The 27,293-nt window shown below is 43.2% G+C and overlaps 1 protein-coding gene across 4 annotated transcripts in view; it reads right to left on the bottom strand.

Annotated features, from left to right (window-relative positions):
- LOC147028329 (diacylglycerol kinase beta-like) overlaps positions 1–27,293 on the bottom strand; it is a 315,192-nt gene that overhangs the window by 134,540 nt on the left and 153,359 nt on the right. For all 4 annotated transcript variants that reach the window (XM_085878634.1, XM_085878633.1, XM_085878631.1 and 1 more), the window contains 4 exons: positions 24,886–25,048; positions 24,720–24,782; positions 24,284–24,541; positions 4,184–4,351 (listed from right to left, as the gene is read on the bottom strand). In XM_085878634.1, coding sequence (XP_085734760.1) covers positions 4,184–4,351; positions 24,284–24,541; positions 24,720–24,782; positions 24,886–25,048 — 652 coding nt within the window. The remainder of the gene's footprint in view (positions 1–4,183; positions 4,352–24,283; positions 24,542–24,719; positions 24,783–24,885; positions 25,049–27,293) is intronic.

The following is a 27,293-nucleotide window of genomic DNA, read 5'->3' as shown; positions in this document are numbered from 1 at the left end:
TGTCTTTCAATCCACACAAATCTCACACTCTCACTATGTCTCTTCGAAAGGACCGTTTACAAAATCCCCCCATCCACTTTCTCAACAATCCTCTGGAAGAAGTCTTTTCTTTCAAGCTTCTGGGTCTCACTATCTGCCATGACCTTTCCTGGGAAAGTCACATTTCCAACCTCGCCTCAAAAGCCAGTCGCCGACTGGGAATCCTCCGTCGTGCAAAGTCCTTCCTCGGCCCTCTTGAGCTCCTGACTACTTACAAAGCTTTTGTCCGTAGCCTGATGGAGTACTGCTCTCCCCTCTGGGCTGGTGCTCCTGCCTCCCACCTTTCTCGACTTCACGCTGTCGAAACCAGGGCTTTTAAGATCATTGGCATCTCCCGCAATGAAGCTGAGTCTTTGGGCCTCTCACTCAATCACCGCAGGTTGGTCGGTGGTCTTTCTGTCTTCTACCGACTCCTCTCCAGCCTTGCCCCCCTGCTCTCTCTGCGATTTGTCCCAACCACATTTGCACAGGGCGCTCAAGGTCCGCCAACAACCCCCTTCTGGTAAAACTACCAAAATCACGAATCACTGCTCATCTTCACTCTTTCATTCCTCTTTTTCCCGCCTTTGGAATAAACTTCCTCACTCTATTCTTTCCCATTCTTCCCTCCAGGCTTTCAAAACAGCTGTTCACCACCACCTCTTATCTTCCCCCATCCAAATCCTCGATCTTTTCTACCCCCGATAATCCACCCAAGCCCACTTCCTTCAATTCTCCTGCTTTCCTTCCTGAAAGTCCCTGTAATGTCCATCTTCTCCTCGCCATGTTCCCCGTCCCATCCCCATCCCTCTCCCTTCCACAGTTCACCTGTGTCTGTTCCCCAATGTTTTGTCCCTTCCACTCCCACCCCTCTTGTCTCATGCCTCCTTGCTGTGAGTTGTGTGTTAGCTCTCATACGAGCCTCGACCAAGGTATACAAAAAAAAAAAAAAAAAAAAAAAAAAAAAAATCCCGTCTCCTCGATTCTCCCGCCAATACCTTATTTTGCGTATTCTCTTTTCTTCCATCTTCTTTCTTAATTCTATTATCTTCAAGCTTAATAAACCATTTTTGTGACCGCCTTTTTGAAAGACATTTGTGACCATCATTATAAATCCAATAAATAGAATTTGTCGTCCATCTGTCTATCTATCTGTCTGTCTGTCTGTCTGTCTTTATGTTTGCGTATTTTGCAAAGACGCTGGTCCGACAACCACAAAATTTGGCACACAGACCATGTCTGACCCGGGGATTGTCCTTAGGGTATTTTCATCCACCACCTCAGCCTTTAAAGACCCTGAAGACCCCCAAGACCCTTTAAGACACGAAGACACTTAAGACCCATAATATCTTTGAAGACCTTGAAGACCCCCTCAGACCCTTATGACTCTAAAGACCACTTACACCCTTCAGACAAATTAGACAGCTTGACTCCTTGACCATTTAGAGCTTTAGACCACTTGGACCTTTTTACACCCTTTTTAGGAGTTTGAGAGTTTAGACCCTTTCGACCCCTTAGACGCTAAATATAATCGGAATGTACCTTTTAGATTTAGACCATCTAGAACCTTTCCAGTGCACACCACATAAACATCTGAAGTCTGACAAAACACAGACAATACATTTTCAGCAAGTAATGCACAAACTCGACCCACCCAGAGGGTGGGTACTCTGCTGTCGAATAAATAAAATTTGTCTGTCTGTCTGTTTGTTTGTCTGGCTATCTGTATATTCGCGTTTTTTGCAAAGACCACAAAGCCGAAAACCACCACATTTGGCACACAGAGAAAGTCCGACCCGGGGAGTGTCCAAAGGATATTTTCATCTGCCACTTCAGCCTTTAAAGACCCCGAACATCACAAAAAGGTGAAGACCTTTTAAGTCATGAAGACACTTCAGACAGTAAAGACCCTTTCGATCTATGACACTCAAGACGCTTGAAGACCCTTTAGACCCCAAAGACCTGTAAGACCCTTTATGATCTGAAAGACCCTTTAATACCTCCAATACCCCGAAGAACTCGAAGATCCTTAAGACCCAGAAGACCCCAAAGACCCGTTTTAGACCTCAAAGACCCATTAGATATTTAAGAACCTTAAGACCCCTAAGGTCCATAAAACCCATTTTAGACCTCAAAGACCCATAAGACCTTTAAGAACCTTAAGACCACAAAGGCCCTTAAGACCCCAAAGAGCCTTTCGAACATTTCAACTCCAAAAACCTCGAAGACCCTTAAGATCCCTTACACCCTTCAGACAGATTAGACACCTTGGACCTTGACCATTTCAAGCTTTCGACCACTTGGACCATTTTACATGCTTTGAGAGTTTCGACCCTTTTGACACCTTAGATGCTAATTACAACTGGAACGTACCCTTTATAGTTTAGACCATCGAGAACCTTTTAAGCGCACACGACACAAACATCTATCGGCTTCTTACAAAACACAGATGATACCTTTTTCAGCAAGTAATGCACAAACTCGACCCATCCAGATAGTGGGTACTCTGCTATCTAATAAATAAAATTTGTCCTCTGTCTCTCTGCATGTCCGTAGGTTCGCACTTTTAATAAAAACCGCTGGGCTGACAACCACTAAATTTGGCACACAGACCAAGTCTGACCTGAGGATTGTCCAAAGCATATTTTCATCCGCCACTTCAGCCTTTAAAGTCCCTAAAGATGGAGGGGAAGGGGAGTGGGGTAGGAGGGGATAGGAGGAGGTGGGAGGGAGGGGAAAGGTAGGGTGGGAGTCTGTAGGGGGTGGGATGGGGTGGGAGGGGAGGACAAGGGGAAGTGGTGGGGAGGGAGGAGGGTGGGAAGGGGTGGGAGGAGGGACACGGCATTGCCCGGCAATGCCAGGTACTTTGCTAGAAGACAGTAGAAGTAACTTCACAATCTCGGACTCTCTGGAAAATCCTCTATTTCTCTTTGCCGATGACTCCACCCTCTGCCGTACCATCTGTCATCCCTCAGACCGGCAAGCAGCAGCTTCTTCGCTCACTGCAGATCTGGATAAAATCACAAACTGGTCCAACACGTGGAACATGTCTTTCAATCCACACAAATCTCACACTCTCACTATGTCTCTTCGAAAGGACCGTTTACAAAACCCCCCCATCCACTTTCTCAACAATCCTCTGGAAGAAGTCTTTTCTTTCAAGCTTCTGGGTCTCACTATCTGCCATGACCTTTCCTGGGAAAGTCACATTTCCAACCTTGCCTCAAAAGCCAGTCGCCGACTGGGAATCCTCCGTCGTGCAAAGTCCTTCCTCGGCCCTCTTGAGCTCCTGACTACTTACAAAGCTTTTGTCCGTAGCCTGATGGAGTACTGCTCTCCCCTCTGGGCTGGTGCTCCTGCCTCCCACCTTTCTCGGCTTCACGCTGTCGAAACCAGGGCTTTTAAGATCATCGGCATCTCCCGCAATGAAGCTGAGTCTTTGGGCCTCTCACTCAATCACCGCAGGTTGGTCGGTGGTCTTTCTGTCTTCTACCGACTCCTCTCCAGCCTTGCCCCCCCTGCTCTCTCTGCGATTTGTCCCCACCACATTTCCACAGGGCGCTCAAGGTCCGCCAACAACCCCCTTCTGGTAAAACTACCAAAATCACGAATCACTGCTCATCTTCACTCTTTCATTCCTCTTTTTCCCGCCTTTGGAATAAACTTCCTCACTCTATTCTTTCCCATTCTTCCCTCCAGGCTTTCAAAACAGCTGTTCACCACCACCTCTTATCTTCCCCCATCCAAATCCTCGATCTTTTCTACCCCCGATAATCCACCCAAGCCCACTTCCTTCAATTCTCCTGCTTTCCTTCCTGAAAGTCCCTGTAATGTCCATCTTCTCTTCGCCATGTTCCCCGTCCCATCCCCATCCCTCTCCCTTCCACAGTTCACCTAATGTGTCTGTTCCCCACTGTTTTGTCCCTTCCACTCCCGCCCCTCTTGTCTCATGCCTCCTTGCTGTGAGTTGTGTGTTAGCTCTCATACGAGCCTCGACCAAGGTATACAAAAAATAAATAAATAAATAAATAAATCCCAGTTCAAATGCGAAGTCTGCCCGATTTTGGTGAACACAAGACACACCATTACAAAAAGTTCCTGTGATATATCATGGGATGTGATAGGAAAGATGTTGAGAATCTCATGCAAAATTTGTGGTCCTCACACTCGAGCTTGTCTTCGGGCCGGCCGGCCTCAAGCAGTGACAAGTAACAAACAATGTCCTTGAGGAGGACGATCTGTGGCCGGACGGATTGCGAGTACGACACAGAATGGGAACGTCGTGGACCCTTCTGCAGCAAGTTGAGGCCACGCCGTCGCTCCGGACGGGAACCTGCTCACAGGAAGCACATTTTCCATATTTCCTGTTATGAATGGTCTGTGCAGCCATTAAAGATTACAGATACAAGACACCAGAATAAGCCATTTGAACCAGATTATTCTCATGTTGAATTCATGTGTTAATGTATACTAATTGGTTAGCCTGATGATACAAGGATTGCTTCGATAGAAGATAATGGAAGAGGAAATAAGATCTTAACATGAACAAGCGAATGCATTCAGAAGGGACAGCAGTTTTATATCTTGTAAAAATGACCTTTCTCAGTAATAACAGGCAACATTTGCATGAGGTTAATGTAAAATGATGCATACTCTCGATCAGCTAGACCTGCCGCAAACAAAGGAATTAAAAAAATGAATTTCTACAATGACTGTAGGGCAAAGATGACCTTGCACACATGTCAGATACACAGGACAAGAGCATGGAGAGACATCCATTGTGCTTTTACATGAACGACAAGGACATTATGAGATCATGGGCAAATGGACATACTATTTATTTCAGCATGATGATATTTACCATGTCTGACAGCATTTCCTCTCTGCTTCCATGCCCTTTGTCTCCCCTATTTGCATTAGCCCCCTCTGTTCCATTTGTCTTGTCCACATGTCTCTCTATATTAGGCTGCCTGTCTGTCTTTGTTCTTTGCACACCAGTCTCTTGTCTGCCTCTTCCCCCGGTTGGTGTGTCAGTCCCTCACTTCTCTGTAGTTCAGCTTTTCCATGAGCCTCAATACCTGTATTGTTAAAAAAAAATATTGCAACTTCATGAAGCAAATGCTCAGATGGGAACACCAAACAGGTGGATTAATTATTTTTTTTTAAATGTATTATACACTATTTATCTTATATTTTTACACAGCGATCGAAGGCACATGGAGGAGCTTGTACATACATTAGAGACAAGACAAAGACATTGGCAGACATCTGTGTTGTTCCACATTAATTGCAAGGACAGTAGTAGTCGATGGATAAACATCTATATAGCGCATGGGATCTGAAACGTGGTTCTCAAAATTGTGAGCCAGCGGTTGGTTCTGAAGGGAACACGAACAGGCCATCCCGTTGTTTGCTCCGATTTTATAAACTCACTGTTTGTGGATAAGAAACATCGAGGTCATATGTGTTCTGCAGCAAAGTCATTCGAACAAACAAACAGGCCCTCTAGTGTAAAATCCTCACATTACAGCCAACTTCGAGGTTACTGTTGGTGTGTGATGAAGGGCTTATCATTCAAAACCCTTAGCATTTGTAAACCAATAAAATCAGAAGAGTGGAGGGTGGTTAAGTATTTATACAACACATGCAGAGAGTTTGTAATTACATCAAGATACCAGCATCTGCTGTTGTGAAAGGTATCACAACATCTCGAATGTCCACTTTGCTGATGAGTGATGATTTGGCCGGCTGTACTTTTTCCAATAAGTAATGCACAAAATCCACCCAACCTGGTGGTGAACAGTTTGTTTTGTATCGCACCGATAGGTTGGATCTGCATCCGTACCTGAACCAAAATCGAATCGGCTTGTTCTTTTCATCTCCCCAAATCATCCACCAAGTTTTGTCATAATCCGTCCACAACTTTTTGAGATATTGTGCTACAATATCGTTTTTGGCCCCATCTCTCAATGACGAAAAATCACTTGGTAAATTAAATATAATCTCGGATCCTGATCCAGATTCGAATCTTCACCAACATGGAATCAATTCATCCTTGCTATACACCTACAGCCTGTCCACCAAGTTTCATCCAAATTAATCAATAACTTTTTGAGATAACCTGCTCACAGACAAGTGAGATAACCTGCTCACAGGATGTGCTCACAGACAAACAAACAGACAGGGGTGAAAACATAACCTCGGCCCACCTTCAATGACGGAGGTAATGAAATTAACTTAATTGTGGTTGTGGCTTTTAAATGAATCAATTTATAAATTTAGCTTCTGTAATGAAAAGCTTGTTTTCTTTCCTGAATGACGGTGATCAAAGGCTTCTGGACGAGGTATTAATGCACTTTTATATGAATTATGAGTACAAGACATGCCACCGTTTTTAATTTTTCATAATATATAATTACATATGATTAGTAAAATTACAAGCATTTTGGTCACAAAGGAAAGCAAAGAGCTTGATAATACTTTTTATGATGAAAATGTGAAGGAATCACAATTTCTGAATCAAAGAACAATTATGACTCATTGTGGGTTGAGAGTGAGCATGCATATGGATGCTGAAACCAAACCCTTATTCAAAAACTAAACAAAACAAACATCACAAAGGTCTGCATTTGCTATTTCAGATGCCCCAGCCAGATGTAGCACAGGATTAAATAAAGTTGCAATATATTTTTCAGAACTCCAAGAACAAGCTTTGGTCGAGCGCTGAATGTTGATGTATTCAAACAATAACGAGGTCAGCATTCAAAACAAACTGCGTATGTCTATCTATAATAATAAATGGCAGTGTGTGTGTTTGTGTGTGTGTCTCCTCCACAACACCAAAACCATGAAACCGACCAGCCTGAAACTTTGCATGCTTACTAAGACAACCCCAAGGAAGTGCAAGAATGAAAATTGGGCGTTTGGGTTCATTAAAACACCCCTTTTGAGGATAATTAACAGCAATATTTAATTATAACCTTTATCAGGTGCATCTCCAGTCACTGCTCTCTCTTGGGTCTCAAGGTGTATCCCAGGTAACTTCGCTGGGGTCTGAAGCCTCCATGTTTTTTGGTCTGCTCAACCATGCCTTGACTTGGAACAGGCACAACCATAATTTTCCAACACCTGATTTCTGAATCGTTTGCCATATAGACGTGTTTTCTAAATTCCCGAACCAAATATTTTTCCACCTATCACATGCTGCTGGATATAGAGATTAATGTTTGTGAGCATATCCCTGAAAGATCGATACAATGTTTTTTTTTCACTGTTTTTCAGTGAAAGCTACTCAAGGTTTTTGGGTTGTATACAGTACGTACTAGAGTCAGTAACCACACTGACTCCAACCTGCCCATTCCCGAAAAATTGCCGATATCGACCAACCACTAATATGTGAGTGTGTGTGTGTGTGTGTGTGTGTGTGTGTGTGTGTGTGTGTGTGTGTGTGTGTGTGTGTGTGTGTGTGTGTGTTGTTCACAAAGCATAACATATTATCTCTGCTAACTCAACTACCCCCACCCTTCTCTCTGCTTGTCCCATCCTTGCTCTACCCTGTCCCCCAGAGGGACTGCCTATCCATAGCGTCTGCCAAATCTGTGTGTATATTTTCGGAGGTTTCGCAAGGTGCTCTACAGGGAATCAAAGCAAATCTGGTTAAAAAAACGGACATTTTAAAATAAAGTGATAACGTCTGCATGGAGCACGAACGATGTACCACATTGATGCATGTAGAGATGAGCAGTTAAGATGGCGGATTATCTTCAATGTTGATTTCAAGGGCAATTGAACTTTGTGATGTCTCCAGGGTTGTTCTGCATGAAGCTGCAACTCTTTTGTGGACAAAGTCGTTATTTCAATGAATTCATTATATTTCATGAACTGCTGCATGCTCGGTCTACCGGCATTAAGGTTAAAGGGATCTTATATGATATGCAGCGACAGCCTGACCAACCGTTCCTAATCAATCATTTAATTGGAATGCTTGCATGAGTGCTGAAGACACTTGCCAAAGGCCTTGCAGTCAAGAGCGGGACCACATTACGTCCTGCTGAGCAAATCGTTCACTCACTGCAGATGTTTTTGTCCACTACGTCACCTTTAGCGAGTGGTTCGTGCCTCGTCACCCTGAGAGTGGTTTGTGCTCCGTCACCCTGAGTGAGTGGTTCGTGCCTCATCACCCTGAGAGTGGTTCGTGCTCTGTCACCCTGAGCGTGTTGCGAAATAACACACCCGATTTCCTCGCCGTTTGCCGTATTAACGTGTTTTTTAAATTACCGAGCCAAAATTTTTTCCCACCCATTACACGCAGCTGTTTATAAAGATTTATGTTTGTGAACATATCCCTGAAATGTCTATATAAATGCAATGTTGTTTTTCAGTGAAAGCTACTCATTGTTTTTGGTTTGTTTTCGACATCATCTGTGTGTGCATGTGTGCGTGTGTTGGTCATAAAGCATATCTATATATAATATCTATCTATATCTATCTCTCTCTCTCTCTCTCTCTCTCTCTCTCTCTCTCTCTCTCTCTCTCTCTCTCTCTCTCTCTCTCTCTCTCTCTCTCTCTCTCTCTCTCTCTCTCTCTCTCTCTCTCTCTCTCTCTCTCTCTCTCTCTCTCTCTCTCTCTCTCTCTCTCTCTCTCTCTCTCTCTCTCTCTCTCTCTCTCTCTCTCTCTCTCTCTCTCTCTCTCTCTCTCTCTCTCTCTCTCTCTCTCTCTCTCTCTCTCTCTCTCTCTCTCTCTCTCTCTCTCTCTCCCTCTCCCTGTGTCCCATCTTTGCTCTATCCCCTCCCAATGCAGTGCAGATATATATATATATATATATATATATATATATATATATATATATATATATATATATATATATATATATATATATATATATATATCTGGACGGTGGTTATGTTTGGACGGTGTTTTTCTCTGGAAGTGTCTGGGTGGGGTATGTCTCCGGATGTGTCCTATTGGTATTTATCTCGAGACGTGTCCAGATTGGAGTTTGTGTCTGGGCAGTGTTTATGTCCGGATGGGAGTTTGTCTCCAGACATGTCCGAGTGGTGTTTATCTCTGGATGCGTCTGGGCAGTGTTTATGTTTGGATGAGAGTTCATCTCTAGAGGGGAGTTTATCTCCGGACATGTCTGCATAGGAGTTTTTCTCTGGACAGCTTGACTCCGGATGTGTCCGGGCGATGTTCGTCTCTGAACATGTGCAGGCGGTGTTTGTCTCCGAGCAGCTTGGCTCCAGACGTGTCAGGTCAGGTCAGGTATGGGAGCATGCACCGGAGCAGCACGTCGCTGCATCCACTTTCTGCCAGAACTCCAGAGGCCTCCATCTGGCCATCCCCCAGTCAGATGCCTGGCCCATCCCTATCTCCTTGAGGTTCTGATCAACCTGAACTGGAAAAAATATATTTACTGACTTGTTCATTGCAGAACTGCTGCTCTTTTTTCAAATGAATGTATCAATTCCTTACCTAAAAACAGCACCAATTCTCTCCCAGCACTGGACACAGATCTGGCATCTCATTCACTGTTTACTTTGGCAATCACCTCTGCTCTTACAAAGTGCAGTGCAGTTCGGTCCATCTCCGAAGTATTTGCAGTTCCCTCTGCATCGTTTTTGCATCCACAGTGCAGCAGCTCCTGGAAAGAGTGTGAGGCTTGGGGAGGTGAAGTTCAGAAAGGTTCCCATTTTCCAGTGGAATATCTTCTCCATCCCCATTTGCTCGGCTCCTAAATTTCAGGATCTGGAGTAAATGCTGCCCCCAAGTATGGTCTCCTTGCAGAATTGCCTGATTGATATGTTGCAACAGTCCTGCAATTGTAGGAGGAATGTGGTCTAAGGATCTGCCTTTCTGCACAAACAGCTGCATCCAAGCTTCATTTACATCCAGCTGATCACTAGTTCTATCATACAGCGATACCACAAAACGTTTGACGGCTATATCAGCATCTTAAATGTCAGCCGGAGCACAGGAGAGCTCCAAAAAAGCTGCAGTGACAGTCGGGTACCCTTGCTAAATCTGCCATGCTTTCTTTTTGCCGATTCCATTGAAGGAGAAGACAGTATCACACCCAGTCAGGCTGCGAAAAATTGGCAGACACTGATCCCTGTGGCCTAAGTGACTGTGAAATTTCATGCACGGCAATAAATCGAAAATGTTACCAGCACCAAATGCCACCCATAGCTCTGTAACTGCACAATGGGTCATTACAGCCACAGACAGAACAACATCCGTGTAGGCAGTCTTTAAGAGGATTCTGTCACAGTGGCTGGAGGCATCTGCCAAATAAATCAAAATTCTGGTATCTGCCTCCTCATGGCTGCATGGTGAAAGTGCAGATTGCAGATGTATTACATGAGTGCTTGCAGTAGTTACCAGTGCCTAGGGTAATTATTATCTGCTTTTCCGGGCTGTAAATGTTGATGACCTGTTCTGACAAAAAAAACCGAACAGCCATGTCTTGTCATTCACTCGAAGAAAACTTGCCCAGTTCCCTGGAAGAGCAATCCCTGCCTCCACTCATCACCACACATAATTCCTTCTGCTTTCTCCTGTAGTTCTTCAAACTGTCTGAACAGTACTCGTCCCAGTACAGACAATGTCCACACAATTTGTTGCGATTTGAAGCTGCCTCTGGATGAAAGGCAAGAAAACCTCATGAGCATATGATCCAAAGGTCTTGCTTCAGAATGTATCTGGCTTCAGCATGTTCACAACTACAGCACCATCAATTATGATGACATCTACATTTTGAGTCATCTCTGGGGAATGACAAGTCTTCAAAGCAATGTAGTAAACTCTGATTTACCACAGGAGCATGGTTTGCCTTGATTTGAAATACACACATTGCCAAAAGTATGTGGACACCCATTCTAATTGGTGGAATCGGCTATTTCAGCCCTGTTATAGGATTCCACCTTTCCAACAAGTCAGTTCGTGAAATTTCTGCCCTGCTAGAGCTGCCCCGGTCAACTGTAAGTGCTGTTATTGTGTAATGGAAATGTCTAAGAGCAACAATAGCTCAGCTGCAAAGTGATTGGCCACACACGCTCACCGAACGGGACCGCCGAGTGCTGAAGCACGTAGCATGGAAAAAAAATCATCTGTCGTCGGTTGTAACACTCACTACCGAGTTCTAAACTGCCTCTGGAAGTCAGCACAAACGCTGTTCGTCATGAGCTTCATGAAATGAGTTTCCATGGCCAGGCAGCTGCACATAAGCCAAAGATCACCATGCCCAATGCCAAGCGCCGGGTGGAGTGGTGTAATGCTCACTGCCATTGGAATCAGGAGCAGTGGAAACATGTTCTCTGAAGTGATGAATCACGCTTCACCATCTGGCAGTCTGACGGACCAATCTGGGTTTGGCAGATGCCAGGAGAATGCCACGTACCTGAATGCATCGTGCCAACTGGAAAGTTTGGTGAAGGAGGAATAATGGTCTGGGGCTGTTTTTCATGGTTCGGGCAAGGCCCCTTAGTTGCAGTGAAGAGAAATCTTAATACTGCATTATACAATTTGATGATGACTCCACCCTCTGCCATACCATCTGTCATCCCTCAGATCGGAAAGCAGCAGCTTCTTCACTCTCTACAGATCTGGATAAACTGGTCCAACATGTGGAACATGTCTTTCAATCGTGACAAATCTCACACTTTCACTCTGTCTCTCCGAAAGGACCATCTGGAACCCCCACCCCCACCCCCTCATCTACTTTCTCAACAATCCTCTGGAAGAGAAGTCATTTCATTTAAGCTTCTGGGTCTCACACTATCTGCCATGATCTTTCATGGGAAGGCCACATTTCCAAACTGGCCTCCAAAGCCAGTCACCGACTACACATCCTCCATTATGCAAAGTCCTTCCTCAGAGAGAGAGAGAGAGAGAGAGAGAGAGAGGGGGGGAGGGCTGGGGCGAGAGAGGGGGGAAAAATGAAGAGGTACAGTGGAAAGGAGAGAGGAGGGAGGGGGAACGAGGAGCAGTGGGATAAGGGAAGACAGTGTGAGGTTAGAGGAGGGAAGGCAGACGTGCGGTGGAGCGTTAATTATGATTCAAACTGTCTCATCAAAATGATTCTACATCGACTAACAGTGAAGAGGTAAACAAAATCGTCTTTAATCCATTTTCTACCAGTCATACTTTCAACACGGCCTGGGGACAAACACCGCCTGGACATGTCCGGAGACGAAACCCGCTGGACGAATCGGGAGCCAAGCCGTCCAGACACAAATACTGCTCAGACACATTCGAAGATAAACTCCAATCTGGAGATAAACTCCCGTCCGGACACGTCGAGAGACAAACTCACTTCCAGACAGAAATACCACCCGTAGACGTCTGGACCAAAGCTGTCCGGAGCCAAACACCACCCAGACGCATCCAGAGACAAGCACTGCCTGGACACGTCCAGAGACAAAACCTGCCGGACACATTCGGATCCAAGCCATCCGGACACAAACACCGCTTGGACACACCTGAAGGCAAACACCCATCCGGAGGCATCCAGATACAAAGTCCTGTCCAGACACGTCTGGATACAAACTCCCCTCTGGGCATAAATACCACCCAGATGCATTCAGAGCTAAGTTATCCAGAGACATACACCGCCTGGACATGTCTGGAGACAAACACCACCCAGATGCATGCAGAGACAAACACAGCCCAGACACGTCCAGAGACAAACACCACCCGGACACGTCCAGAGACAAACACCAGTCTGGACATAAATACCGCCTGGATACGTTTAGAGACAAAGAGCACCCAGATGTGGCTAGAGTCAAGCTGTTCGGACACATCCACAGACAAACTCCCGTCCAGAAATAAACACTGCCCGAACATGTCCAGATTCAAACTCTAATCCAGACATGTCCTGAGCCAAACCTTGCCCAGGCACTTCTGGAGACAATCACTCTCCAGACATAACTACTGTTTGAATATGTTCAGATACAGAGAGAGAGAGAGAGAGAGAGAGAGAGAGAGAGAGAGAGAGAGAGAGACACAGAGAGAGAGAGACACAGAGAGAGAGAGACACAGAGAGAGAGAGAGAGAGAGAGAGAGAGAGAGAGAGAGAGAGAGAGAGAGAGAGAGAGAGAGAGAGAGAGAGAGAGAGACACAGAGAGAGAGAGAGACACAGAGAGAGAGAGAGAGACACAGAGAGAGAGAGAGAGAGAGACACAGAGAGAGAGAGAGAGAGACAGAGAGACAGAGAGACAGAGAGACAGAGAGACAGAGAGACAGAGAGACAGAGAGACAGAGAGACAGAGAGACAGAGAGACAGAGAGACAGAGAGACAGAGAGACAGAGAGACAGAGAGACAGAGAGACAGAGAGACAGAGAGACAGAGAGACAGAGAGACACAGAGACACAGAGACACAGAGACACAGACAGAGAGACACACAGACAGAGAGACACAGAGACACAGAGACACAGAGACAGAGAGACACAGAGACACAGAGACACAGAGACACAGAGACACAGAGACACAGAGACACAGAGACACAGAGACACAGAGACACAGAGACACAGAGACACAGAGACACAGAGACACAGAGACACAGAGACACAGAGACACAGAGACACAGAGACACAGAGACACAGAGACACAGAGACACAGAGACACAGAGACACAGAGACACAGAGACACAGAGACACAGAGACACAGAGACACAGAGACACAGAGACACAGAGACACAGAGACACAGAGACAGACAGAGACACAGAGACACAGAGACACAGAGACACAGAGACAGACAGAGACAGACAGAGACAGAGACAGAGACAGAGACAGAGAGAGAGAGAGAGAGAGAGAGAGAGAGAGAGAGAGAGAGAGAGAGAGAGAGAGACAGAGAGAGAGACAGAGACAGAGACAGAGAGAGAGAGAGAGAGAGAGAGAGAGAGAGAGAGAGAGAGAGAGAGAGAGAGAGAGAGAGAGAGAGAGAGAGACAGAGAGAGAGAGAGAGAGAGAGAGAGAGAGAGAGAGAGAGAGAGAGAGAGAGAGAGAGAGAGAGAGAGAGAGAGAGAGAGAGAGAGAGAGAGAGAGAGGTGTGGTAGGAAGGTGCTGCATTGTATTGGGAAGGGGTAGAGCAAGAATGGGACAAAAAGAGAGAGAGGTGGGGGTGAGGGATTTGGCAGAGATAATATTGTTGTGGTTACCAGATTCGCAAACCACCATTCAGGTCCCTTAGGTGAGGTATCTCGGTAAGTGCATGTGTAGTTAGGCCCAAACCCGTTGTCTAGTGGGAATACATGTCATTTATACGTGCTGCGACTCTTCAGGATAGCCGTTTTTCTTTTACTATCTTTATTTTGGACCAATCGCCATCACCACAACCACAACATCAACCACCGACCACAACCACCGCTTCACCACAACCGCCACGACCTTTACCGTCACAACTCGCCACCATCGCATCACCGTCATCTCGCGCCACTCATGGGCACCGATGCTGGACTCATGCAGAGCGCACGTGGAACAGCGTGTACAAAATCACGGATTTTCTGCTTCAAAAACGGATCCAAAACGACACACGCCCACTTTTTGCCGTCCAATCGGTGAGCGAGGGGCGAATTGGCCCCGCCCCCAGGGCGATCGATATATGCAAATTTGTGGATCAAAAAGCCTTCACGCCCACTTTTTCTCGGGCCAATGGGGAGCGAGTTGAAAGGTCAAAGGGAGGGGGTCAAAGGCGAAGTTACGGGGGGATAAAAGGACGGTGTTCGTCAGACAAAGGAGTCGTAAAAGTCGGAACGAGGGAGTCGGAGTCACAAAGGAGTAGTAAAGGTCGGAACGAGGCGAAGGAGTCGGAACAGAGAGTCAAGACTTCGCGGGCGGTGGAGCTGCTCGTCGTGTGCGTTAAAAGTCGGAACGGAGGGGACGAGCTGTGGAGAGGCGGCGAGTCGGACGAAGGGTGCTCGCGTCGTGCAGGGAGCTGCACCCCAGGGAGGCCGGCAGCGCGACCTGGCCGAGGTGGAGACGCTCGTCGCACATAATAAAGATCCTCTATACCCCGAGCATCAGCAACCCCCCTCCTGTTTCCCCCCGCGCTGAGATAGTGCGACCAAGGGGGCCCCGTTCCCACCCCCTGCCAGGCACTGTCCACGAGGCCCGCGGGTTGCGGGGCCATCGCCGCTCCGCGTCTCATCACCAGACGGGTAGGCCCGACCAGGTCTCGGCCCCAGGCCTACCTCATTCTTGAGGGTATTTCTTTTCCTTGGTTTTGGGTATGTGTTGTCGGCGCCGTCTGTGAAGTAGAATTGTATAAGTGTTGCCGTGTGCTCGGTAGTCGGTATTAGCTCTGCACTGTGTTTTCACTTTTATGTTTGCTTTTTGTGTAAATGGAATTGTGTTTTCTTTTTTGTGTGCATTTGGTGGAATTGTATTTGTGTGCTTCCCGTGTGCCGAGAATAAACGTGCTTTATTGTTGAACTGTTCTCCCGCTTCGCTTCGTCTTTTCCCCATTGAACCCCCATCTTGCTTCACGTAAAGGGTTGGTAGTGGGCTGAATACGCCCGATAATTAATCGAACCGTCGAGGTCGACGATAACACCGCTCGGTTATTCTGATAGTACGGAACGGGTCGCTTAAGTGGCCCGTGTCCGAAGTCGACCTGCGGCGAGGTGCGATCGCCCGGTCTACCCTCCGCGTGGGTACTTAGGTAGTTCGAATTTGGCGAGCAACCCTATCCCACGCGGGGGCTGATTGGCTCGATCGCGGTGTGACCGAAAGGTCCACCCGTGACTGGTTCCCGGCGTTAGTCCGAGAGGGTCACGACTGGATTGTCCGTCCGGTGGGCGACGTGCCGCGATTCGAGTTACGTGGCCGTCGCACGCCGGCGGGCGCGAAGACCGCAACAATATGTTATGCTTTATGAACACACACACACACACGCATGCACGGCCGATATTGGCAATTTTTCGGGAACCGGCAGGTTGGAGTCAGTGTGATTACCCTCTCCAGTAAGTACTGAATACAACCCAAAAACCTTGAGTAGCTCATATCAAAAAACAACATTGCATTTATGTGGACGTTTCAGGGATACGATCACAAACATTATTCTTTATAAACAGCTTCATGGGACGGGTGGAAAAAAGAATTGGCTCAGGAATTTAGAAAACACGTTAATATGGCAAACGGCTCAGAAATCGGGTATTATTTCACAACACCCTGCTCGGAATGACAGAGTATGAACCACTCGCTCAGGATGATGGAGCACGAACCACTCACTCAAAATGACGGAGCATGAACTCCTCACTCAGGATGATGGCACATGAACCACTCGCTAAGAATGATGGAGCAAGAACCACTCGCTAAGGATGACGGAGCACGAACCACTCACTCTAAATGACATGGCGTGGCAAAGGAGTCCGCAGTTATTGAACAATTCGCTCAGTATGGCAGAGCGCGATACTGCCTTCGACTGTAGGGCACTCAGCAAGTGGCTATTCACTCAAGAAAGCACTCCAATTCAATGGTTGGTAAGGAAGGGCTGGCCAGGATGTGTTTGCATTCCATATAGGATCTCTTTAACTTGAAAGCTGGTCTTCACCACACACACAGCAGTTAATGAAATAAAATTAATTCATTCAATCCACAGTGACTTAATCCACAAAAGAGTTGCTGTTTAATGTAGAGCTACCCTGGAGACGTCGCAAAGTTTAATCGCCTGTGAAATAAACATTGCAGATAATCCGCCATGTTGCCTGCTCCCCTGTGCACACGTCACGTGGTGTATATTTCGCCATCCACGCAACCGTTATAACTTTATTTTAAAACGTCTGTTTTTCACCAGAGTTGCGTTGGTTATTTGAACATTTGATTAACTTTGGGATGAATAGGGCCCCGTCTAGGGGACAGAGCGTGAGGTCAAGCAGTGAATGCATTAAGTCATAAAGCTCAATGAAGTTGGTTAATTTTGGCACAATCTTAAATCTTTTGTTCACTCAATATAATTCTCTAAACAGTAGAAAAAGATAAGTTTAATGCTTTGGAAATTTCACATTTTCTTGTGTATATATGGAGAAGGAGGGAACATCGCCTTGCTTGCTTAAAGTAAATAGGTAGTGTACATTGGTTTAGTTATAAGACTCGTTATTTCTTTAAATTATCAGATTTCACTCCAGATTTCGAGACGTATTTATTCTGGACGACGATACCTGTTCCTCAAAACCAAAATAATATTTTGATGATGTGCTTTAATTTGTCCGTGAGAGTAGATCGTGGAAATTATATTACATAATGCATGATTTTTTTCCTCATTTGATAACTATAGCACTTACAATAGCAATGTATTGCATACAGCGATTCATAGCTCTGATGAACAGGCATTCGATATGAGTGAGGAAAATGAAAAAACACTTTATAATTAAGAAATCGCTATGGCCTGTTCCACGTCAAGGCATGGCTGAACAGGCCAAAAAACATGGTAGCTTCAGACTCCAGCAAAGTTACCTAGGATACACCTTAAGACCCCAGAGAGAGCAGTGACCAAGGAGGATGAACCTGATAAAGGATATAATGAAATAAGGCCGTTAATTATCCTCAAAAGAGGTGTTTTAATGAATCCAAACTCCCAATTTTCAGTCATTGCACTTCCTTGAAGTTATTTTTAGAATGAATGCAAAGTTTCAGGCTGCTAGGTTTTATGGTTTTGGAGTTATGGAGGAGACACAAATATTGACACACACTCTCATATAGATGTGTGTGTGTGTGAGATATATATATCTTCTTCTTCTTTCGGCTGCTCCCGTTAGGGGTCGCCACAGCGGATCATCCGTATGATCCGCATAGTGATTTGGCACATGTTTTACGCCGGATGCCGTTCCTGATGCAACCCTGGTCGCCTCTTACGACACAGGGATATGGTACACCTATTTTAACCAGGGTATACACCGGCCCAGTATACTGGTACTCATTTCGCCGACCTCGGAAGGATGACAGGCTGAGTCAACCCCCTGGTGTATTAATTCAGTGGCCCAACGGGGCTTGAACTCAGGAGCTTTTGGATCCCAAGCCGCTGCCCTAACCACTGCGACAACACCAGGCTCATATATATATATATATATATATATATATATATATATATATATATATATATATATATATATATATATATATATATATATATATATATATATATATATATATATATATATATATATATATATATATATATATATATATATATTGGGGAGAACAAGTATTTGATACACTGCCGAATTTGCAGGTTTTCCCACTTACAAAGCATGTAGAGGTCGGTATTTTTTATCATAGGGACACTTCAACTGTAAAAGATGGAATCTAAAACAAAAATCCTGAAAATCACATTGTATGATTTTTAAATAATTAATTTGCATTTTATTGCATGAAATAAGTATTTGATCACCTACCAACCAGTAAGAATTCCGGCTCTCACAGACCTGTTAGTTTTGTCTTTAAGAAGCCCTCCCATTCTCCACTCATTACCTGTATTAACTGCACCTGTTTGAACTCGTTATCTGCATAAAAGACAACTATCCACACTCAATCAATCACACTCGAACCTCTCTACAATGGGCAAGACCAGAGAGCTGTCTAAGGACATCAGGGACAAAATTGTAGACTTGCACAAGGCTGGGATGGGCTACAGGACAACAGGCAAGCAGCTTGGTGAGAAGGCAACAACTGCTGGCACAATTATTAGAAAATGGAATAAGTTCAAGATAACAGTCAATCTCCCTCGGTCTGGGGCTCCATGCAAGATCTCACCTCATGGAGCATCAATGATCATGAGAAAGGTGAGGGATCAGCCCAGAACGACACGGCAGGACCTGTTCAATGACCTAAAGAGAGCTGGGACCACAGTATCAAAGAAATCCATAAGTAACACACTATACCGTTATGGATTAAAATCCTGCAGTGCACGCAAGATCACTCTGCTCAAGCCAGCGCATGTCCAGGCCCGTCTGAAGTTTGCCAATGACCATCTGGGTGATCCAGAGGAGGAATGGGAGAAGGTCATGTGGTCTGATGAGACCAAAATAGAGCTTTTTGGTTTAAACTCCACTCGCCGTGTTTGGAGGAAGAAGAAGGATGAGTACAACCCCAAGAACACCATCCCAACGGTGAAGCATGGAGGTGGAAACATCATTCTTTGGGGATGCTTTTCTGCAAAGGGGACAGGACGACTGTACTATATTGAGGGGAGGATGGATGGGGCCATGTATCGCAAGATCTTGGCCAACAACCTCCTTCCCTCAACAAGAGCATTGAAGATGGGGCGTGGCTGGGTCTTCCAGCATGACAACGACCCGAAACACACAGCCAGGGCAAATAAGAAGTGGCTCCGCAAGAAGCATCTCAAGGTCCTGGAGTGGCCTTGCCAGTCTCCAGACCTGAACCCAATAGAAAATCTTTGGAGGGAGCTGAAAGTCTGTGTTGCCCAGCGACAGCCCCGAAACCTGAAGGATCTGGAGAAGATCTGTATGGAGGAGTGGGCCAAAATCCCTGCTGCAGTCTGTGCAAACCTGTTTAGGAACTACAGGAAACGTCTGATCTCTGTAATTGCAAACAAAGGTTTCTGTACCAAATATTAAGTTCTGTTTTTCTGATGTATCAAATACTTATTTCATGCAATAAAATGCAAATTAATTATTTTAAAATCATACAATGTGATTTTCAGGATTTTTGTTTTAGATTCCGTCTTTCACAGTTGAAGTGTACCGATGATAAAAATTACAGACCTCGACGTGCTTTGTAAGTGGGAAAACTTGCAAAATCGGCAGTGTATCAAATACTTGTTCTCCCCACTATATATATATATATATATATATATATATATATATATATATATATATATATATATATATATATATATATACATATATATATATATATATATATACATATATATATATATATGTATATACATATATAGATATATATACACATATATACATATATATATATATACACACACATATATACAAAGGCTATTGATGACCCACTCATTGACTGGTGAGTCCAAATTGTATTTCACCCCAACAAGTGCCATCTGCCGCATTGCGTTACATTCACCAATCACAACTACGAAGCACCAATGTTGTTTTTAAGCAGTCGGAGAATGTACCAATGGAAATTCTAAAATTCTCCTCACTTAGACCAACGCCTTGATGGCGTTATCTCGATGGAGTCATGCCTGCAAACACAGAAAGGCATCTCACAATTCATGAATGCAAAGTTAAAAGTTGTGCTGTATGTGGAATATATATAGTATACTGTTCTTGTAATGGAACACCTCTTGCCTTCATAAATAAAAGGCTTTGGCATAATCTCCACAGTCAAAATATGTTTGTGACTTCTTTTAACATTAACACCTCTGTGCCATACATTCATTATTTAAAACATATGGTAAAAAGTTGGAAAAGGTGGGGGATGGGAGGGGGTGGGGTACAGCTCGGTGCATACATCCCTGTTCTTCATTGCGCAGCCCACGAGTCACTGACGGCCCCTGGTGGCTTCAAATGTGGCCCCTGACGTGCAGCCAATAATACACAAATGTGAAAACACCCCATCATAATCCGCCACAAATGCTATAATATTGACTCAATGGGTTCAAATGAGTGTTCCAATGCGTTTTCTGCACACATCAAAGTAACCCAACTCCATCAGTAGATGGCAGTATGCAAAGAATTATGCTTGCCACCCAGTAACTACAATGAAAAAAAAATAGTATGTGGAGGCAGGGCCTAATAACAGCCATTTTGGAGTCTTGCAGGCGGTGTGGCAGCTCTCACACTTAAGTCTTCTCGACAAAAGTTCCCTCCTAAAAAATACTGAAGATCACTGGCATACATGATGTGTATGGGAGGGAGGAGTTGAGTGCAGGCTGACCAGGGGTGTGTTCCTTTTCCAATCAGCTTTTAGAGCACTTGCCAAGCTCACAAGCAAGCACTCCAATGAAATGGTTGAAAAGGAACGGCTGGCTTGGCAAGCGAAAGTAAGCCGATTAATAATGGAACACACCCCTAATGTCCTGTACTTTATGGAATCATCCCAATATTTGAGAAAGGAAAGGTGGCACGCAGCGCATGCACATATGCCTCCATCATTGTGACAGTGTACAGTATACTGTCAACAAGGCCAATCAACAGTCAGAAACCTTGCAATTGCATCAAGGGATTCATCAAATGGGAGTTATATTACCATTACCAAATATGTTCATTTGCATTCATTTTTAGCTCGCCTGTTTGAAGAACAGAGAGCTATAGCGATACCCCGGCATGAGTGTGAGAATGTTAAAGTTTTTGGTGCAAGTTATTTCCTTTCTAATGTTTTTATCTACCACACTACTTTTTAGAGATTACAATATACAAATACATATATTGCTTTAAAATTATTTGGATCAGACCACTGCAATGCTTTATAAAAAAAATATTATGAGACTAGTCTTTTAGCGTCAGCGTCAGCGTGAAAATGTTAGTTTTTGGTGCAAGTTATTTTTTCCTTTCTCATGTTTTTATCTACCACACTTTTTATACGCCCGATATATATATATATATATATATATATATATATATATATATATATATATATATATAGAAAAAAAAATATATATATATATATATATATATATATATATATATATATATATATATATATATATATATATATATATCGGGGCGTATAATGTGATACCTGTTGTCCATCCATCCGTCCATTCCTGTCCGCACTCTAACTCCCAAAGTTTTCAACTTTCACGTTTCATATTTGGTACATAGGTACAGACTGTGGAGACGGTGTGTCGCGACCTACGTTCGTCATCTAAAGTGGTTGCCATGGCAACGAGGATGCTGTTTCCATGTAGTAGCACAATTCTGTATATACCTTCTTGTTCGGGCATATATTGTGCCCACTTGCGCTCTTGTTACTGATTACAATACACAAATACATATATTGCTTTAAAATTATTTGGATCAGACTTCAGTACAATGCTTTATAAAAAATATTAATTATTAGACGAGTCTTTTAAAAACGATAAATGTATAAACAGGTGAGCATTGGGTGGCTTTGACACCAAACTCTCTGGTTTTAGTTAACCTCCACCATCGAAGATGGACGGAGGTTACTGTTTTCACCCCTGTCTGTTTGTTTGTTTGTGAACAGTATTATGGAAAAACTCCTCAACGGATTTCGACAAAACTTGGTGGGGAGATGAGGTATGGTCCAAGAATCATGCCATTAGATTTTGGACTTGGTCCAAAATCCAATATGGCCACTATGGTGGCCATTTTGAAAAAAATATTTGAATTTTTGTTTTTGTATTTCTACATGTTTTAAGTGATTTCCAACCCTCCCCCCCCCAAAAAAAACAAAATTTTGCAACTTTTTTTTTCAACAAAATTTCGATTTTTTTTTTGCATTTCTACATGTTATAAGTGATTTTGAACAAAAAACATGCCAAAATTATAATTGCAGCTGATTTTGGAACTTCAGGTTGATATACCCATGTAAATTCAATTTCTGTCTCAAGGAATGTAGTTATGACGAATGAATTGAGTATGTAAAAGTTAAAAGTAAAAGGGAAAGTTGCAAACTATAACTCTGTGAGCACTGTTGATGTCAAATTGAATGAATAGGATATCAGGTTCACTTGAGTGACCTAGCAGTCTTGGCGGCGGAGGTTTTGCACTCGACCGAGTGCTCCCCCTCTAGTTCCAAATGATATTAAGTGCCTGTGAGAAAAGCGAAAATGGAATACAGACGTCAAAACTGCACTAACAATTGTTTTGTACTTTCACTATTTACATTTCATTTTTATTGTACGAGTATTCAGTAATTCTTTGATCAGACCTAATCACCATGGTTGAGTAGGGGTGAGGGGGGAGGGGTGTCAAACATTTTCGATACTTGACGAAGAAATAAATAGATGGCCCCCTTTTAGACACAAATATGTTAAGGAAATTGGCAAAAGGAGTGTACAAGGATCCAGTTGAGTCAACTGTCTTGCTATATAGTTCCGTCAAGTCGTGTTCCACTTCAGGTGACATTCATGATCAGATTTCTTCAAACATCCCAATTTTGTACTGCTTTCTGAAGCTCTGGCAGAGACAGTTTGGTTGCAGCTTTTACCCCATCCATCCAGCATATAATCCCTTCATCTTCTTTCCTCACCCATACCCAGCATGGATGACTTCTTCAGACTTTCGTTTTCTACGTGCATGATGTGTCCAAAGTCTAGCTGTTTCTATTTCAGCATCAGCATATCTAATGCATATGGTGGTCTAATTTCTCGAGTCAACTATGCAATTTAATCTTGGCAGGGTACTCACAACTCCAGAGGACAAAAGTCCTTTTGAACATCTGCAAGGATAAGTTTCAATTGAACCTTCAATATAAACTTGATTACATTGTCATTTTTTTCTCAAAGCCATTTGCAGTTCTGAATAGAGGGGATTACAAGCCAGTCAAATTCAATGCAAACAGTCATTTCCAGATCGATATAAAGTATAAACAATAGATCCTGCATTTGCACAAATAGCTTTTCATATCCATAAACATGTTCAAACTTGAAGTATCGATCTTCACAACCTTTGTGTGACCATTCAGCAAACTTTCGGCTAATTTTCCTCATAAATGCAACTCTGAGCATTAGTTATGTATGAGGGGTGTTCAAAATGCTGTACAAACGAACGAGATACAATAGTCTAAGAAATGGAGATTTTAAAAACGTTTTTCAATAGGAATATCGAATTCGTTTTCAAGTATTTTCTTTTACTAATTACATACACTTATGCAATGAAAAATAAAAGGTAGGTGTTTCCTGGACTATTGTGAGCATCTTGTTTGGAAAACCTTTTCAACACCCTTCATAACATTCCAAGTTCTGCATTTCTCCCAAGGTCCGTTTTTGTGTTGTCAGCTCAAACTCAGGACATTTACCATTTCCCCCAAACAGGAATGTGTCACCCATAATAATCTGCATTTGCAAGCTTGCAAACCTGAGTTTGTGTGTCATTCACAAGTGTGAGCTTATCTTTATGTTTTCTCATGATGTGAAAGGAAATTTGCAAAAAGGTTCACACTTGATAACATCTGTGTCTGGTGATGGTAAGTTCAAAGGCAGGGCAGAGATTTTATCAATACCAGACTCGAAATGACAATTATAGAATGTTGGCCTTTAATATTTTATTTTACAAGCATGAGGCTGAGAAAAGAAGGAAATAAACATGGTTGGAGAATTTGTGGATTTACCAGTGCTATTTGTTTATACTTGCACATCCTCACCTGGTGACTTTGGTGGGAACAAAGTGTGTGAGGGTTTGTCAAGTGCCCTGCAGGCCTGTGCCCCAAGAGTGCCCGTTGAACGTTGGGATGATGATCGGGACGACGCAGGCGTTGATCCTCCACCAGCCGCTGCCAAAGACAGCTGTTCTGACTGGACCGTGCGTCCGTCTGCTGTGGAGGTTTGTTCGATTTTCCCAAAGTGTGGGCTGCAGGACTCTGACTGGCGCATCACTTGGACAATTTCCTTGCTGCTGGAACCTGCCAGGCAACAACCAGGAATAGACTGATCTCTCCATGCAAACAGAACACAGCACATTAAAAACAGATTTTGTGACTATTGCCAGTCACAAAATTGAATACATCACACATTCGGATGCAGTAAATAAGATACTTTATCGAAGGTCATGGCTATTATTTAAGCGAGCAATGCCTTTACCTGTGATGGGGGCACAGGCCACAGCTGTGTGTGCCGTTATCCCAGTGTCAATGGTCTTGCGATCTGCACAGGGAATAGAGAAAAGTAGATGGTGAACTGGAAAGATGCAAGGTGGAGATACAACAAAATAGTACTGTGGTTATCAGACAAAGATCAAGTCTGATACCTCCAGTAGTGAAGAGAGAGCTAGCTCTTTGCAGGCATGGGGCAGGGCTCAGATGACGAGATTTCTTCTTAAAGGAAAGAAATAGATGTTGACAAAGTTCATCAGGAACTTCCGTCTCCAAATAGGTCCTCATAAACAGCTGAAATCCTTCCATGTCAATGGGCTGTAGAGTAGAAGATAAAAATAAATTATATAGGAGGTGTATATAATATATATATATATATATATATATATATATATATATATATATATATATATATATATATATATATATATATATACACAAGCCGGTAGGCGTCATGGGTGGTTGCGATATAATTGCATATGAGTCATACAGTTTTTGACGGATCGGGCTGAACATTTTTGACAAAGAAGTTGATTATAGTGTGCATTAAAAGCGCGGAAGCCCATTTTTGATTTTCGAAAAAAAAAAATCAAAATATTTTTCGGATTTTTTCAAACATTTAAAAGTCCCGTTGCTAGGCAACGGTGGCGTTCCATATCAACGGTGCTCAAAAGCATACAACTAGATCCTGGTATGAACCTTCCAGTCAAGTTTCATCAAAATCGGTCGACTCCTCTGGCCTCGAGAGCTGTCCATTACATACAAACAAACAGACAAGCCGTAGGCAACATGGGTGGTCGCGACATAATTGCATAATAGTTATACAGTTTTTGACGGATCGGGCTGAAAACTTTTGACAAAGAGGTCGATTATAGTGCGCATAAAATCGCAGAAGCTGATTTTTGATTTTCGAAAAAATAATTTTTTTAGGATTTTTCAAACATTTCAAAGTCCCGTTGCTTGGCAACGTGGTGTCCATAGCAACGGTGCTCAAAATCATACGAGATCGTGGTATGAACCTACCTGTCAAGTTTCATCAAAATCGGTTGATTCCTCTGGCCTCCAGAGCTGTCTATTACATACAAACAAACAAACATACACACATACAAACACACAGACAGATGGAAAAAGTGAAAATAAGGGTACTCTAGCAATCACCCAACAAACATACAGACAAAGGGAAAACCTGAGAATAGTGGTAGTCAAGCAACCACCCAATATATATATATATATATATATATATATATATATATATATATATATATATATATATATATATATATATATATATACATATACACACATACACACACTAGCGATACCCGTGCACATGCACGGGATAGCAGTACAACATAGCTGGTAGCAGACGACAGACCGTACACGGGGAATGATAAAAATACGCATTGTGCAAAATGCAAGTGGTACTATGGAACGCCAAGACTTCCCAAACATTGTCGGCATGTCCGCTAAGTGCCACAGCAATTTCATAGGGATCGTGTGACGGCGAGCCGAGTTTTTAGTGTGCAAGGTTGGTATTATAATAGAGATATATATATATATATATATATATATATATATATATATATATATATTATACTGTATATAATGTGTATATATAGCATATATAATATGTTCGTCCTTCGGCTGCTCCCGTTAGGGGTCGCCACAGCGGATCATCCGTTGTGATCCGCATACTGATTTAGCACAGGTTTTACGCCGGATGCCCTTCCTGACGCAACCCTGGTCGCCTCTTACGACACAGGGATATGGATTGGGTTTCGCCATGATTCCAGGCTGCCCTACACCCTCTCATAGCGTGGCCCAGTGCAGAGCTCCCTTCCTCAAGCGATCCTCCAACCTAAGCCTCCGAGTAGCCGGATTACAGGCGCACGCCACTACGCCCGGTTATAGTATATATAATAGATATATAATATAATATAATACAAATATATAAAATGTCGATGTCATATAATAATAATAATAAATAATAATAAAAAAATATATGTATAATATTATGGATATTATGTACTGTGTATGTGTGTATATATATATATATATATATATATATATATATATATATATATATATATATATATATATATATATATATATATATATATATATATATATATATATATATATATATATATATACAGTGGGGAGAACAAGTATTTGATACACTGCCGATTTTGCAGGTTTTCCCACTTACAAAGCACGTAGAGGTCTGTAATTTTTATCATAGGTACACTTCAACAGTGAAAGACGGTATCTAAAACAAAAATCCTGAAAATCCCATTGTATGATTTTTAAATAATTAATTTGCATTTTATTGCATGAAATAAGTATTTGATACATCACAAAAACAGAACTTAATATTTGGTACAGAAACCTTTGTTTGCAATTACAGAGATCAGACGTTTCCTGTAGTTCTTAATCAGGTTTGCACAGACTGCAGCAGGGATTTTGGCCCACTCCTCCATACAGATCTTCTCCAGATCCTTCAGGTTTCGGGGCTGTCGCTGGGCAACATAGACTTTCAGCTCCCTCCAAAGATTTTCTATTG

Source organism: Eptatretus burgeri, chromosome 4 (assembly GCF_056783735.1).
Source record: "Eptatretus burgeri isolate ZD-2024b chromosome 4, Ebu_testis_v1, whole genome shotgun sequence".
Lineage (NCBI taxonomy): Eukaryota > Metazoa > Chordata > Myxini > Myxiniformes > Myxinidae > Eptatretus > Eptatretus burgeri.
Note: the sequence above shows the minus strand (reverse complement) of the source record. Positions and strands in the feature narration are given on the sequence as shown.